We start from the raw sequence: 16665 nt of genomic DNA on the forward strand, positions 1-16665 counted from the left end.
TTATTTGAAGGCTCAGTTCACCTCACCGTGGCATCCTTCCCTGCACATCTGCTGGATCCTCATCACACTGGTGCCAAGAAAAAGAAAGTCACCTGAGCCTGTCAACACTGCAATTGAACAAGTACAAGGAGCTTTGGAGAAGTTTTTATTGTTTAAAAATCATAATTGAAGCTTCAAAAACATACAACCCAACATGTCCCAACTCCAGACCCTAGTCCACACCCTAATCCGCGGTTCTGTCGTCCCCTCCTGCTGCCTACACCACCATTAGGCAGGACTCTGCTCCAGGAGACTGCCACCCGCTCTCTTAGCCAGTTTATTGCCACCAGCTACAGAGAGGCATGGTAGCAAGAGGGGATAGTTGGCTCCCAGCATCTCTGACCCCTGCACATGTGCAGTCTGTGAGCTGTGTGTGGGAAAAGGAGGCTAGGTTCCGCAGGGGACCCCTGAGTGAAAAGACGAAAGCCAGTCTCCACTCAGCCCACCCCTCCCCAAGCCCTGGCTCAAGGGAAGCTGTCGTCATCATCCTCCGCCATCTCCTTGGCAAACTCCAAGTCCTGCTGCTCTCGCTCACGCCGTTCCTGTGGAGAAAGGGGCTGCCGGCTTTACCCAAGGGAGGGGCTGCCCTGCCCTCCAAATCCTTCCCTGCTTTCCTTTGGGAAGGTCCACCCTTCATTCTCGCTCACCTCTGCAGACTCCAGGTCCTTGTTGTAGGATTTGGGAGGAAACCGCATGGCCTGAAAACAGCAGGTGGAGAGAGAAGCAGGAATCACTGGCATGCCCACTACCTGCTTCAGACACCAACATTTGAACACGGTGGGCCATGGCCACCCTCCTGTCCAGATGGGAAGTTATCTATGCATACATGCAAGGTATGTATGTATCTCTCTCTAAAGGCCGGCTGGCCTCAACCTCAGAGATCCACCTGCCTCTACCTCTCTTCAGTGCCGAGACTAAAGGTGTCCACCACACACCAGTTTACTTTTTTTTTTAATATTTATTTATTATGTATACAATATTCTGTCTGTGTGTATGCCTGAAGGCCAGAAGAGAGCACCAGGTCTCATTACAGATGGTTGTGAGCCACCATGTGGTTGCCAGGGATTGAACTGAGAACCTTTGGAAGAGCAGGCAATGCTCTTAACCTCTGAGCCATCTCTCCAGCCCCACCACACCAGTTTAGAACTGAATTCTACCAGATGTCAAAGGTGAGGCATAAAGGGCTTCCCACATCTGTACAGTGCACTTAGTCAGATTTGAAGGGTGACAGTAACACCCTGGTTCCTGGGTGAGGAGGAAGACCAACAAAGTCAGTGTCTAGGTACAGAGGGGTTAGAACCTTCCACGGAACTAAATGCTGCCCCATGGTTTATACAGGTTAGCCTGGCCAAGTGCTCCATGGTGATAGTCTCAGTAGTCAATCCCTGAAGGCTGGCCAGGCAGCAATTGACCATGTTTCACAGTCAGAGGCAGGGGCTATGGAGCCTTGGCTGAGCCCTCTGTCCTACAGCCCTGCTGCACATCAGCGATTTTCAGACATGGGCTAGGAACTGGGTACTAGTCAAGTACTAGGCTTCCCTGAGGAGTCTGAGGGAGGGAGGGTCATAAATGGCAGCTAGCCCAGTCAGTAGCCAAGGGCGGCTCACCTTGACAGACATGTTGTGGATGTCCAGGCAGAAGGAGATGCGCTGGTGGAAGGCTAGCTGGGGTTCCCGGGTAGAGTAGATATCAGTCATCTCTTTGGATTGAACGTAGCCCTTCTCGTGATTGATGCTGGCCTCAATCACACCATCCCGGATGGCCTGTGGGCTCCCAGAGGGAGGAAAGGTCACCTCCTGCTAGGTCACCTCTTGCGCTGTTCTAGTCCTCTATCCTAACACTCAAGCCCAGACTCATTTTCTTCCTGGCAACCTCCCGGCTTTGCTACAGTTACTGGCATTTCCTGATGAGACTGGTTATTGCCATATCCTCTGGCGAATTCCCTTCCACTCCTGCCCCCTGTGTAAGAGGCAGGAAGGGCACATCCCACCTTGGCGACAATGAACTCTGCATCCTCTGGACTATCCAGCTGCAGCTTCTGGGCAATGTCCGCCAGGGAGATGCGGGAATAGGAGAGGCTGATCATGCGCACACCTGCAGGGGGAGCAATGGGTAGGCAGGTGGCACGATGGGTCACCATCCACCTACCCGTGAGGCTGCCCGTGCCAGGAAGAAAGTCCACCTGCACCTGTGCAGACCCCAACCACACCTGTCTTAATCACATTGTGTCGCAGTCGGATAATTAGGGTGTAGGTCCCGTCTGTTTGAAACTTCTCTCCAAACTGATCCAGGACTTGGTTGAACTTGGCAAGATTTCCTGTCCTAACAGCTGTAAGGAAACAGGAGCGCCTTAGTTGATGTAAATGGGCACACTCACCAGGGCCCAGGGCAGGGCTCTGGGAGGGCAGCCCTTACCTTGGGTGAGAAGGAAGTAGGGCATGAGAGAGCGCTTGAGGGAGGGCTGGCGGAACTGCAGGCGGTCTGGGATCTCCCCCAGCAGGAGCTCCACCACAATCAGAAGCTTGTGCACCTGCGAGGGGTGTGACAGGGAGCTCAGTGGACAGGAAGCATGTAGATGGGGAAATGAATGGGGCTCTGATCAAATCAGAAACACTGAGGCAGAGAGGGCAGAACTGTGATGCACAGTCAGGTGTATCTTTATTCCTGGAAAATGTCCTAAAATGTATTCTGATCATATTCATCCTCCATTCCCTTCCCCTATTTTCTCTCAGATCTACTTCCAAAGTTTGTCTTTTAAGTTTTGGTGGGTTTTTTTTTTTTTGTTTGTTTGTTTTTTTGAGACAGGGTTTCACTGTTTAGCTCTGGCTGTCCTGGAACTAGCTCTGTAGACCAGGCTGGCCTCAATCTTACAGAGATCTACCTGCTTCTGCTTCCCAATGCTGGGATTAAAGGTGTGCACCAACAACACCTGGTTATCTTTATTATTTTTATTTATTTATTTATTATGCATACAATATTCTGTCTGTGTGTATGCCTGCAGGCCAGAAGAGGGACCAGACCCCATTACAGATGGTTGTGAGCTACCATGTGGTTGCTGGGAATTGAACTTGGGACCTTTGGAAGAGCAGGCAATGCTCTTAACCTCTGAGCCATCTCTCCAGCCCCCAGTTATCTTTTAAGATTTACGGTAGAGAAGCAGCTGCATTAACGGGTGCTAACTAGCCTTTATCTACTCCTGAAGAGAACGATTGTCCCCGTTCACCAGCAGTACCAGCACCCAACAGTTCCAGTGCACACTCTGAGGCACAGTGACACCATTGTTAATCCCAGCATTTGGTGGGCAGAAGCTAGCTTCATCCACACAGGGAGTTCCAGGCCAACCAGGGCTAAATAGTGAGACTCTGTTGAGAGAGTGTGTATGTGAGAGAGAAAGAAACTTCTTTGTAAATAGGGTCTTGCTACACAGTCCCAGTTGGCTCAAACCTGCAGTGCTCTTGCTGCTCTTCCCAAGTGCCTGAGCATACAGCTGCACCTTCCAGCCCAGCTGCAACCTATATTTTAGTTTTGAAAGGGGCAGAGCGGGGGATAGACCCTCTCCTTAAACACACACATCCCAGGCTTCCTCATCAACCTAACACTGGTCAAAGACCCCAGGCCAACTCTTAGCACCATCCTGCCCCAGATGCTACCGTGAGGAGCCATGAACCCTTACATCTTATTTGAGATAGCAGACTTTCCGACGGGGTTCCACCAGCATGTGACACACTGCCTGTAGCTGTCGTGATTTTTATTATCTGAGGCACGCTCTTACATTATGTAACTCAGGTTGGCCTCAAACCTGCTACCTTCCTGTGTCAGTCTCCTAATTACCTGGACTACTGTGTGCCTTAGAGATTTTTTTTTTTGGTTTTTCGAGACAGGGTTTCTCTGTAGCTTTTGGAGCCTGTCCTGGAACTCCCTTTGTAGACCAGGCTGGCCTCGAACTCACAGAGATCCGCCTGCCTCTGCCTCCCAGGTGCTGCCTTAGAGATTTTTTTTTTATTTTTTAAACATCTTTTTTTTTTTTTTGGTTTTTCAAGACAGGGTTTCTCTGTGGTTTTGGAGCCTGTCCTGGAACTAGCTCTTGTAGACCAGGCTGGTCTCGAACTCACAGAGATCCGCCTGCCTCTGCCTCCCAAGTGCTGGGATTAAAGGCATGCGCCACCACCGCCCGGCTTAGAGATTTTTAAAAGAAACTTTAGCATGTGACTTATAGTGTGAGCAACATTCCAGGCTGCTCATGTGTCTGGAAATTCCTTTGTGTGAAAATTCTAATATTCCAAAAACCAGTTCAAATTTAAGATTTCTTATTCTTTAAAACCAAGTCCGAATGGAATGCCGTGCTCTCTGCCACTGCCCCTGCTCACTCACTGACAAGGGGTCAATGGAGGCGGGTGCCATGCTGCGGTAGGAACACAGGCCTATAGCTGGAAGAACTGGGTCCCAAAACTGGGCTCTGATACTTTACATAGGCCCATGGTCCTTGGAGGCAACATTCTCTCTCCCTGAAGCATCGCTACCAAGAGACGCCCTCTTCATCCTTGTCACTCACAGTGCTGAACACCAAGGCCGATCCAGAGGCCTTTCGTGTCTGAAGGCATTAAGTGGCCACGGTTTCTGTGCACAGGAGCCCTCAGCTTTGTGAATTATGAGACTGTCTGGATTTCCCGGCCACAGACAACACTCATCAAGTCAGGCACTTAAGGATTCAGGTAAAAGCCTGGCATTCTCAACACGAGCCAGGCCATGCCTAGAATAACTGCTCAGAGTGCTGGGGAATAAGGAACATTCCAAACCCATCTCAGCATGGGCAGCTGCAGAGGAGCTGAAGTGCCGCTGGCTGCTCCGGCACTCACAGCTGGGGCAGCTGCAGGGATAAGGGTCAGGAAGCGCAAGCTCTAGCATAGGGAAGCAGACCTAAGGGTACCAGATAAGCAAGAGAGGGAGGGCAAGGAGGTTGGCTGACCGTCTGTTTGAAGCCAACAGCTGTGTGCTGTGGGGCCTTGCGCAGGGCATTGGTCATCGTCCTCCGGGCTTCAGAGTACTCCAGCTGGATAGCTTTGATTCGGCCTGGACAGGAGAGGAGAGTGGGTCAGAAGAGTGTGTGGGGATGGGGGGGGGGGTGGCACACGCCTTTAATCCCAGCATTTAGGGAGGCAGAGTCATGCGGATCTCTGAGTTTGAGGCCAGCCTGGTCTACAAAGCAAGTTCTAGGACAGCCAGGAAAACCCTATCTTAAAAAACCAACCAAACAAACAAAAAGTCAACGTCATTCACCATGAACACTTGGCTTTAGAACAGTCTAAGCTCTTGCTTGTCTGATGATTTGTAGAGTAGCCCATGTGGAGGCCTTGACTGTGCTAATCAACCAAGCTTTACCCGATCCCTCCCATGAGGGATGAGTGCTGTCTGTGCCAAATGCCCAACCCTGAAAAGTCTGTATAAAGGAGCCTGAGCCACCTCCTGCTTTGTGGGTGGGGACCCCTGCTTACCTGTGTAGTAGAGGTACCTGGCCCACTCGTTGTTGTTAGCCTGTTCGGGGAAGACAGACTTGGACACTAGTTTCTCAGCCTGGTCATACAGGCTGTAATGTAGGTAATTCCGAAGCAAGAGATTCAATAGGGTAGCCTGTCCGTCCGCATCATGCCGGAGGGTGGCTGTCCGGAGCCGGGCATGCAAGAAACTTTGAGAAGGAAAGCAAAGGGGTGTCAAACCCTCAAACCATGTCAGATGTGGTGGGTCACATCTTTGATCTCAGTCCTTGGGAGCTAGAAGCAGGTGGGTTTTCTGTGAATTGAGGTCAGCCTGATCTACTTGTCTAGTTCCAGGACAGCCAGGGCTACAGAGTCCCTGTCTCAAAGCCAAACAACACAGAGTCTCAAAACACAGCTCTGCACTGCCTGATTCACCACCCGTCCACTCTGGTTGGCACTCGTCTAGAAGCACCATACCAGAAAGGACAGCACCTGTGCTTTACAGCGGGACAGATGGGGAAGAAGCTAAAGAGAAACTGGGGGAAGAGCAGCAGGCAGGCAGGAGGCAAGAGGGGACTGGCTTCTTTCCTTTGGTCCCTTGGTTGTGAGCCCGAGCCTTTGGCAGCTGAGCTGTCTCTCTAGCCGCAGTTTTCCATTTTCTTTTTTTTTTTTATTAAGTACTTATTTATTTATTATGTATACAATATTCTGTCTGTGTGTATGCCTGCAGGCCAGGAAAGAACACCAGACCCCATTACAGATGGTTGTGAGCCGCCATGTGGTTGCTGGGAATTGAACTCAGGACCTTTGGAAGAGCAGGCAATGCTCTTAACCTCTGAGTCATCTCTCCAGCCCTCCATTTTCTATCACACTTATATGTGTGCACTCGAGTGCCAGCGTGTACACAGGGCACAGGACAACTTCCAGGGGTTGCTTCTCTCATTCCACAACCTGGGTCCTGGGGAATCAAATTCAGGTTCTCAAGCTTGGCAGCAGGTATTTTTACCTACTGAACCATCAATATGGTTGAATTTCTTTTTAATTATTACATTAAAAATTGTGGGGCTGGAGAGATGGCTCAGTGGTTAAGAGCATTGCCTGCTCTTCCAAAGGTCCTGAGTTCGATTCCCAGAAACCACATGGTGGCTCACAACCATCTGTAATGAGGTCTGGCGCCCTCTTCTGGCCTTCAGGCATGCAGACAGAATATTGTATACATGATAAATAAATAAATAAAATTTTTAAAAAATTATAAAAAAAAATTGTGTATGGGTGGGTGAGTGTGCACTGGCGCAGCTATGGAGGTCAGAGGCCAACTTTAGGGAACCAGCTTTATCCTTCTATTCTGTGGATCTCAGGGACAGAGCTTGGTTGCTGGACGGTTTCACCAGCCGCGATGGATTCTAAACAGCCAGGTCCTCACAGGATTGAGAGGTTACAGGGAAGGACAGACTGAGGAGGTTGTCTAGTCTGCCCATGGAAGGGCAGGAGGCAGCATGCTGGCAGAGAGGAGAGATGAGTCAAGGAAGAAAGAGGAGAGTCAGTTCAGTTCTCAGAAATGCCACGAGGGCTCTGGCTTTTCTCAAGGGCTGGAGCTGGGGTGGCAAAGCAGGTTTTGAACAGAAAACCAAAATATTTCTAGCATGTCCTTTCAACCCTCACTCCTTAGCTGTGGGCTGACAAAAAAGCCAGAGGACAGTTTGTTAAAGCCCAGAGGTTATCTCCACCGCTTACCCAGAATCTCAACACCCCCTCTTAGGGCATGTTAGCTATTACCTGCTGGATATCTGTGGTGGTCTGAACAGGAATGTCCCCACAGGCCCATATATTTGAATGTTTAGTCACCAAAGAGTGGCACTATTTAGAAAACTTAGAAGGGTTAGGAGGTGTGGCCTTGTTGGAGTAGGTGTGGTCTTGTAGGTGGAAGTGTGCAACCAAGGTTCCAAAGACCCAAGCATCCAAGCACTCAGGAGGCAGAGACAGGAAGATCCCTGCATTTGACGCCAGCCTGGTCTACAGAATGAGTGCCAGGACAGCCAGGGCTGCACAGAGAAACCCCTCAAATAAGAATGCAGCTCTCAGTTACTGTTCCAGAGCCATGCATGGGGTCATAACAACAACAAACTAACCCTTATGAGTTGCCTTGGTCACGGTGTTTCTTCACTGCAACAGAGCAGTGACTGAGACAGGACCTCACACCCACTGGTCCCTCAACTGTGTAGTAGTGATGACCTTGGCTCTCGTACCTGCGCACCACATCCAGCTTGTCCAGGAACTCATAGACCCGGGCATGGTAATAGTAACACTTTGCAGCTACGAGGTCCAGGGCTCGGCGGTTCTGAGTGCTGATCTTCTGCATCAGGTCATCAGAGATTTTCTGGGCCTGGTGGGTGGGGGGCACAAAAGAGAACCAAGTGGTAATCCCTCCAAAGGTCAAAGAGGAAATATCATGAGCCAGCAATTCTGCTCCTAGGTGTATATCCAAGAGAACTGTAAACAGTTACACACAAAAGTCTATAAACAAATACTATTACCTGCATCATTTAAAATAACCCAAGGATTTCTTGGTAGCTGAAGAACACTTAAAAAACCAAGTGTGGGGCTGGAGAGATGGCTCAGCGGTTAAGGGCACTGACTGCTCTTCCAGAGATCCTGAGTTCAAGTCCCAGCAACCACATGGTGGCTGACAGCCATCTATAATGAGATCTGGTGCCCCCTTCTGGTGTGCAGGCCTTCATGGAAGGAATGTTGTATACATAATAAATAAATCTTTTAAAAACAAAAACAAAAAACAAGTGTGGTGCTGCATGCATATAATTCTAGTGCTCGGGAGGGAGGAAGATCCAGTGTGAGGCTAGGCTGGGCTAGAGACATGAAACTAAACAAAAACTCATAATAAGCGCAGAAAGGCATATCCACTGGAATATGTCACAAAAATGTGATCCTCCAGGAGGGCTGCAGCAAGTCTCAGGCCAGCCCAGATTAGAGAGCAAGACACTGAAACAAAACAAAACAAAAACGACAGGCTAGGGTACGGTGTGGTGGGACAATGCTTGCCTAGCAGTAGCACAAATGACACCCTAACTTCCACCTTCAGTTAAAAGTGTAGAATGATGTGCTCACTGGTCCACGCTATGCCATTACTCACTGCAAAATCTTTAAACTTTGTGTCAAGAAGCAAATCTTCCAGAGACAGAAAGCCCATTGGTGGTTTGTGGCATTTGTGCTGGAGCAAGGAACATGCCCTTGGTGTTAGTGCTGATGGCTGTAAAGCCTTCTGTGTATATAGAAAAACCACCCAACTGTCTACAGAAACAAACAAAAAACAAACAAGCAGGAGTTATAAAGTCTTGTGCACTGGCATCCACGTGGGTGCTGGGTGTCGACCCTGGGTCCTCTTCAACAGTATCAGCTGAACCATCTATCCAGCCTTACAGAGTTGGCTTTTTTTAAAATGTAATTTTGAAAAATTACTTTTATTTGAGTGTGCATATGCCTTCTATCAATCCTTCTGTCTCGGCCTCCTGAGTGCTTAGGTAATAGACATGCCCCATGCATGGTTAGCTGTCATTTCTTTTTCTTTTCTTGGTTTTTCGAGACAGGGTTTCTCTGTGTAGCCCTGGCTGTCCTTGAACTCAGATATTTGCTTGCCTCTGCCTCCTGAGTGCTGGGATTTAAGGTGTGTGCCACCACCAACTGGTTACTATTTCTTAAAGATGTACAAAGTTTACTATGTGCAAATGTGAGACAGGGTCTCACTACGCAGCCCACACTGGCCCTGAACTCCTATTCTGTCTCAACCTCTGAGCAATGGGTTTGTAGGTGTGCACTGCCATGCCTGGCTTGGGGAGGCGGGGTGAGAGGCAGTTCCCAGTGATCCCCTCTACTTCTGCACTGGAGATAACCTCCCTGGAGCATCCCGGGTACCTCTTTGTAGCGTTTGCTGTTCATTAGGAAGATGACCATGAGCAGCTGGAGATAGGCCTCCACTTCGGGGAGGAGAGGGGCTGATGCAGCTTTTCCTGTACGCGGACGGAACTGTAGATCGGCTTCTGTGTCCATGGGCTAGGAGAGGACAGAATTACCATGGAGAAGTGCAGCGAAACCAAGCAACAAGAATTCCCTGGGCACTCACTGTGTGTTTCGACACACACTTACTGAGTGCCCACTATGCACAAAGAAATTTTCCAGGTGCTGAGGATATGAGATTAAAGACAGTCCCTTTTTTTGGAGTGTCAAGGAGGCTGACAACAGAACAGAATAAAAATTTCTGTAATCTCACAAAAAGCTTAACTTAAGAACAAAGCGACCACACCTGAGACCACTGCGAATCCTACCCAACACCCTTAAAGCTAGCCCACTCACTTCTTCTAGGAAGGGTAGCAAGAAGTCTCGAGTGGCATTATTGGAGGTGAAGAAGCCATGCACGGCCTTATACAGAACATAGTGGTTGAGGCGGCGTGACGTGGACGGCAGCATCCGCAGCGCCCTCAGCACAAACCGAGGCTCCTTGCCCGAGACAGCCTTCTCGAGCTGCTTCACGTGCTCCTTGATGTCTGCAGAAGACCAGAGAGAGAAGTTACTGCAATTCTGCCTGTCCCTTACCACTCTGGGGCAGCAGTTACCTGGAGCGTCTTACAAAGGGGGCGGTACGCATATTTACGCCTTTGGGCCTAAAAGAATTATGCAGTATTTATGGCACAGTCCACCGATTTTCAGACATAACTGGAAACAAGGAAAAATACAATTGGGGCAGGGGATAGGGTAGGCATAGCAGAAAGGCACAGAAAAGAAAACAGTTGAGAAACAAAGCAGAAGAAATACATGGAGATTTATCAGAGCTCAAAGTAAGGAAAGACTTTGTAAAGAGCAGAAAAATCTCAGACAGACACATAGGACTGATGAGTGTGTCTGTCTACACTACAAAAAACCCTTCTGAATAACCATGTCAACAAGAGAAAAATACGTGCAACAAATGGCCAGGTTTACATTTCACTTCACAAAGAACTTACAGAACTGATTAAGAGAAACTATGGGGGTTAGAGAGACGGTTCAGCGGTTAAGAGCACCGGCTGCTCTTCCAGGGTCCCAGGTTCAGTTCCCACCACCCACATGGTATCTCACAACTGTCTGTAACTCCAGTTCCAGAGGATCTGACACCATCACACAGACATACATGCAGGCAAAACACCAATGTACATAAAGTAAATAAATAGATCTTTAAAAAAGAAAGATGGAGGTCAGGTGGTGGTGGCACACGCTTTTAATCCCAGCAGAGGCAGGCAGATCTCTGAATTCAAGGCTAGCCTGGTCTACAGAGCAAGTTCCAAGACAGCCCCCCCCCCCCCCGAAAAAAAAGAGAAAGAGGGAGAAAGATAGCACTGGTTATAACTTCAAAACAAAAGTGGACTCGGACAAAAAACAGAGGACGGCAAACATAAAAGACACCAGGGCTGGATTTGGCAGTATGCAAATACCTGAAAACAGACTTTTTTTTTGGTTTTTCAAGACAGGGTTTCTCTGTGGCTTTGGATCCTGTCCTGGAACTAGCTCTTGTAGACCAGGCTGGCCTCGAACTCACACTCACAGAGATCCACCTGCCTCTGCCTCCTGAGTGCTGGGATTAAAGGGTGCCCAACAGAGACACTTTTATACTACTAAATTAGCAGTATTTTTAAATGGAATGGAAACATAAACAGTAAAGAGAAAGAACATTTATAATGTAAATCAGATTTTCAGGACAACATAAAAAGCTTTAGAAATGGGGCAGAAGCGGTGGTTCAGTGGTTAAGTGCACTGCCGCTCTTCCTCTGGAGGAGTAGCACCCACTTGGTGGCTCACGCCCATCCACAACTTGAGTTCTGGGAGTCAGACGTCCTCCACTTACAACCACCCAGGTAAAACACACATACACACAAACACAAATTTAAATTTAGACATGTTTACCCTTTTTGACTTAGACATATAAATTCTGGAAGCTACATTTAAGTAGTTATAAAAGTCGATTAAAAGTTTAGGTATGGAGATGATGATTGCAAAACTACTTAAAAGAGCAAGAACCATGAAAAACTTTAACTGTGCAGTCAAGGGACAGTTTCTTAGTGACATCCCCTCACTGGGTGCTTGTGATACCAATGACCACAAACGGCAGCAGCTCCTGCTTACGGAGGGTTTGCCATGTATTTACTATGTGCTAGGCGCAGGTCATGCATTCTACGAAAAGACATAAAATCTTTACATACTAATATCTTGAGTCTAACCGTGTACTGCAGCGATTTCAATGATAGAATAGCTTGAAAACATGTTAACCATGCTCGAATTTTTCCCCGTTACTTTAGAATTCTCAAGCTTCAAATTCTCTGCAGTGAACACAAACCACAATGAAATGTACACACACTCTCGGGCGATGCTGAGTGACAGCTCTGCCACTGGCTACTTTCATTTCAGGTAAAAATCTTTACTGGACAGAGATACTGTTGCCAAGTTTTTAAGTGGGAGTTGATGCAGTCCACACACACACACACACACACACACACACACACACACACCACTCAAGGCATAATGTGGCTTATCTCCGCGTTTTAAAGTGGTTTCTCATGCAGTTAAGCAAAACGAGAGAGAGAAAAAAATCTAGTAAGGAGCCTGTCCCACTTGAGCCAGAACGTGGGGAACTACTCCGGATCTCGGTGAGAAGTCTCACCTCACCCACTTCAAACATGGACAGGATGGACTAAGTGGGAAAAGTAAAATAGCAACTTAATAGAGTCAAGAGGATAGGAACCCGAGAACTGGCATCTGGAAGAAAAAAGTTTGGTGGCTTTATAGGAGTTGAGGCCACAGGTAAGCACTATAAACAAGAAGACAAACTCAGGAGTGGAAGTGTGGATGTGCTTGAACTCTTTAGGCGTGGAGGGGGAGTAAGGACCTCAAAAGAGAGGAAAAGAGCAACGGGACAGTTCAGATACTTCAATTACAGAAGGAAGGAAGCAAGACAAGGTAGAAATGGCTTTCCTAAGGAGTTCGCTAAAGGAAACTCTCTAGAAACGCTCAGCCAAGGGGCCAGTGTACTACTACCCTGGCCTTTTTAGACACAAATACAAACGCTGATTTCTAGGGATCAACAACGTTTCGGAGGTGCTAGAATCGGTTGGATGGGGTGTACATGGAGTAGATCAGTGGGAAGGACTGAAGAAAAGCCTCGGTGAGACCAAGATGCAAGAGGAAGTATGAGAAAGGCAGTCCGCAGCCTGGAGAACAGGTTCAGTCGCCGGCTGGGGTCGAGAACCGCAGGGTGGTGGGACGGGCACTTCCGACCCCGGCCCCATAGACCGAGGTAGGTGGAGGCTGCGCTGAGGTCCCAGGGAGAAGTCGCATCACCGTGGCCGCTGTCACCCGTGATCGCGGCACGTCCCGGACGCGGGCTCCCGTACCTTCCAAGGTGACAGTGTCCAGCTCTCGCTGGGAGTGCTCGGTCGTGGCTGCCTTGCCGTCTCCCTCCCCCGTTGAGCCGCTCCCTGTTGCTGCCTCCTCTTTCATCTCCACATCCTGGGGGGCCGGCGGCGGCGGTTCTTGTTCCCCTCCCGGCGGCGGCTTTGCCTTGTCGGCGCCTCGGCGCCGCGCCGAGCCCTCCTGCTTCATGGCGCCCGGGGTCGCGGCCTGGTCCGGGGACCGAGGCAGGGGCCTCGCCTAAACCCTCACACCAGAGACCAGGCACAGAGCCGGGCCTGCACACCAGCGCGCGCTCGCGTCGGGCCGCACGATGACCGAGCAGCTGCAAACTCCTTCCCGGCGCTGGGGCTTCTGGGAAATGCCAGGCCCGGCGAGCGGATGGCCGAGTCCTGGGAGGGGAGAGAAATCAACAGCCGAGGTGCACGATGAAGGCGGATCTTCCAGGAAGGGGGAGGAGTCCGCAAGAATTTGTGGGGCTTAAGAGTGGTGATTTTATTTTCCTCTCGAGTGCTTATCTCCGGATGTCCGCGAGAGGTCCCCCTTAGGCTCCAACCTGGGCTACCACAGACTCTAATACGTAAGTGGATAGGACCTATCCGAGCGCAGATCCTGGTGACATCACAAGTTGCCGGGTTTTTTTTTTTCTTTCTCTTCCCTGCCCGGCAAACTCTCCCAGTTTGCGCAGGTCAGGTCCTCCGTGAAATCCGTCAGGCTTGCGCTCTCAACGCACGCCAGGTGCTTCCAGCGCCGGGAAGAAAAGAGCCTGTGTGCTTGTAGCTAGGCTGTTAGATTGAACTGAACTCTACCCCTTGGCATCTGAACTTCCTTGTCAAATTTTTGTATAGTGCTGAATATAAGGTAGACCATCTCTGCAGCCTGAGGATATGTTGGGGTAGGGTGTATTTGTGTAGAATTAGTCAAATTTAATAATAGGAGGCCACATAGTATACAGCTCAGGGCCAATATGTAGAGGATTGTTGCGAAACCCAGATCAAGTAAGGCTCATTCCTTTAACCCCAGGCTGATCTCTGTGAGTTCGAGGCCAGCCTGGTCTACAGAGCAAGTTCCAGGACAGGCTCCAAAGCTACAAAGAAACCCTGTCTCGAAAAACAAAACAAAAACAAACAAAAAAAAAAAACAAAAAAAAAAGAAACCCTGTCTCGAAAAATAGAACAAAAGTAGGGCCAGATGTAGTGCCATCATTAATCTCAGCACTAGGGAAGAGGATCTACATAGCAAATTCCAAAAAAGAAGAAGGAGAGGGAGGGGGAGGAGGTGGAGGAGAAGGAGGAGGAGGCGGAAAAAGAAAGGAAAAAAAAGTAATATGGGCCCACAAGGATAAAGGACCTTGTTGCCAAGTGTGGAGACATGAAGACATGAGCTTAATCCCTAGGTTCCATGGTAGAACGAGAGAAGAGTCAGGTTGTACTCTGACCTCCACAAGCATGCCGTCACAGCACGCCCCCAAAAATAAATGAGAGAGAATGTAATGTACCCAGACAAGCACCATGTTCCACTCCAGTAATGCCAGTAAGGAAAAACAATTGTCATTACTTGGAGGTTAGCCTGGGCTACATAGTTTCAGGAAAGCCTGAGCTACAGTGTGACAGCCTGCTGCCTCCTCAAACACAAAACAACCGGATGAGCAAGGTGAGTTAGCAGATAAAGGCATTGCCACAAGAGAGGGTGAGGAAAAGTTGACACTCTACATGTTCTGCTTTGGGACCCGGTGTGCTGTGGGCAGGGAAGGAAGAGGCTCTAAGGGAGCAGTTTGTGGAGGCCTGTGAATGGGGAGCAGAATGATGTCCTTCGTGGGGTGCACAGATGGAAGAAGACTGGACCAGAAAGCCTTCCCATCGGCACAAAACAAAACTCCAGCATGGACACTTGATCTCCTCTATAAACAGAGCCGGGACTGGCTCAGCAAGGCTCAAACAGGGATTCAGAAGACACAGAATGTGTCTCTCATATTCCAAATCCTCAGGACGTCTATGTTTTGTTTGTTTTGGTTTTTCGAGATAGGGTTTCTCTGTAGCTTTAGAGCCTGTCCTGGACCTAGCTTTGTGGACCAGGCTGGCCTCGAACTCACAGAGATCCGCCTGCCTCTGTCTCCCAAGTGCTGAAATTAAAGGCATGTGCCACCACCGCCCAGCGTTGTTTGGTTTTTGAGACTCACTCTGTAGTCCTGGCTGGCTTGTAACTCATAGAGCTTCACCCGCTCTCTCCAGAGCGCCAGGATAAAAGGCAACTAGATCCTTCTCTGCCCTGTCACACCTGGCAGCTGCATATATTTTAAAAACTTCATTCATGTGGTTAGTTGGGGGGCCACTCTTCTCACGTATGTGAGGGAGTCAGAGGACATCCCCTTCCCACCATGTGGGGCCTGGCAGTTGAAGTCAGGTGGTGAGACTTGGCAGCAAGTGCTGCTGAGCCACCTTGCTGGTGTCCCTACTTATCACTTGTATGATTTTTATTCTATTGTGGCAAATAATTCTCAGTACTAGGCAGCCACTCGGCAAACAGAAATGTGTGCTCCAGTTCTAGGGCGCACACCTGGACCTGTTCTCCTAAGCTGTCCTTCCACCGTCCCTCCTCAGTGCTGGGGGACAGAGAACAGAGCTTTCTAATGAGCACAGGGATAAACTTACTAAAGACCCTCATGACACCCTGGACTTCAGGTGGCAGGAATGGCGAAGGGAGAAAGCAGACCAGCTTCCTTCCAATCACGGAAGTTACCTTGCTGGCTGCTAGTTAAGATGTCACCTCGCCTCTGTGAAGTTTACAGCATGGGGAACACATGAATAAGTCAGCAGAGAAGACTGCAGTAGAACCCGAGGGCTTCCAAAGATGCCAGGAGCGGGGGAGGAGGGCTAACCGTGAAGCTTTTGGCAGCTGGTCGTGATGAGTCTTGCTGTGGAGGAACTGGCCTGGGCAAGGAGGTCAGTAAGAAGTGGGAGATTCTGACTCCAGGGGCCTTGGAGATATAGTCTACTCATAAAAATGCTTGAAAAGAGATTGATGCGTATAATACGTGTGGGTGTGGGCGTAGGTGTGGCTCGGAATGCTGGGGAAATGACTCAGAGGTTAAGAGCGCTGACTGCTCTTCCAGAGGACCTGGGTTTAAGCCCAGCACCCACACGGTGGTTCACAGCTGTCCATACTCCGGTTCCCTCCAGGGATCCAGCCTTCTCTTCTGGCATCTGAGAGCACCAGGCATGCAAGTGGTACACATACATACATGCAGGCAAAATACCCATACATGTAAGAGGGAAGGGGAGATGGAGATATTGGTGGGTTGGTGAGATGGTTTTGCTCAATGCCAAGCCTGACGACTGATCCAATTCTTGGATCCTACATGATGGGAAGAGAGAACCAACTCCCAGAAGTTGTCCTCTGACCCATACAAGCATGGCATGGCACGATGCAGCCCCCATTAATAAGTGCAAATACATAAGACTGGTGACAGATGTTCAAAGCCCACTTTAGGCGGAAGGCGATAGGAACCCAGAAATTTGATGAGATTAAAGTATATTGGCCAAGCCTATCTGTATTATTTCCTCCCACACCCATCCTGACTTGAGGCTGAAAACAAAACAAAAAGCAGAAAGAAAGCAAGTATCATTTAACGCGGTGGTTCTCAACGCCCGAATGCTTCGATGCTTCTATACTGTTCCTCGTGTTGTGGTGATCCCCCAACCACAAA

General features: G+C 49.2%; 1 protein-coding gene across 1 annotated transcript; it reads right to left on the minus strand.

Annotated features, from left to right (window-relative positions):
- Positions 1-128: 128 nt before the first annotated feature.
- Positions 129-13308, minus strand: Psmd3 (proteasome 26S subunit, non-ATPase 3). Its single transcript, XM_005368272.3, has 12 exons — positions 12944-13308; positions 9879-10069; positions 9441-9578; positions 7760-7896; positions 5532-5722; positions 5006-5109; positions 2455-2569; positions 2249-2368; positions 2030-2133; positions 1647-1802; positions 687-737; positions 129-581 (listed from the first exon to the last, which is right to left on the minus strand). Exons 1-12 carry the CDS (start codon positions 13149-13151, stop codon positions 504-506), a joined length of 1593 nt encoding a protein of 530 aa, XP_005368329.1. The 5' UTR covers positions 13152-13308; the 3' UTR covers positions 129-503.
- Between the last annotated feature and the right edge of the window lie 3357 nt (positions 13309-16665).

This window comes from Microtus ochrogaster, unplaced genomic scaffold (genome assembly GCF_000317375.1).
Source record: "Microtus ochrogaster isolate Prairie Vole_2 unplaced genomic scaffold, MicOch1.0 UNK31, whole genome shotgun sequence".
Lineage (NCBI taxonomy): Eukaryota > Metazoa > Chordata > Mammalia > Rodentia > Cricetidae > Microtus > Microtus ochrogaster.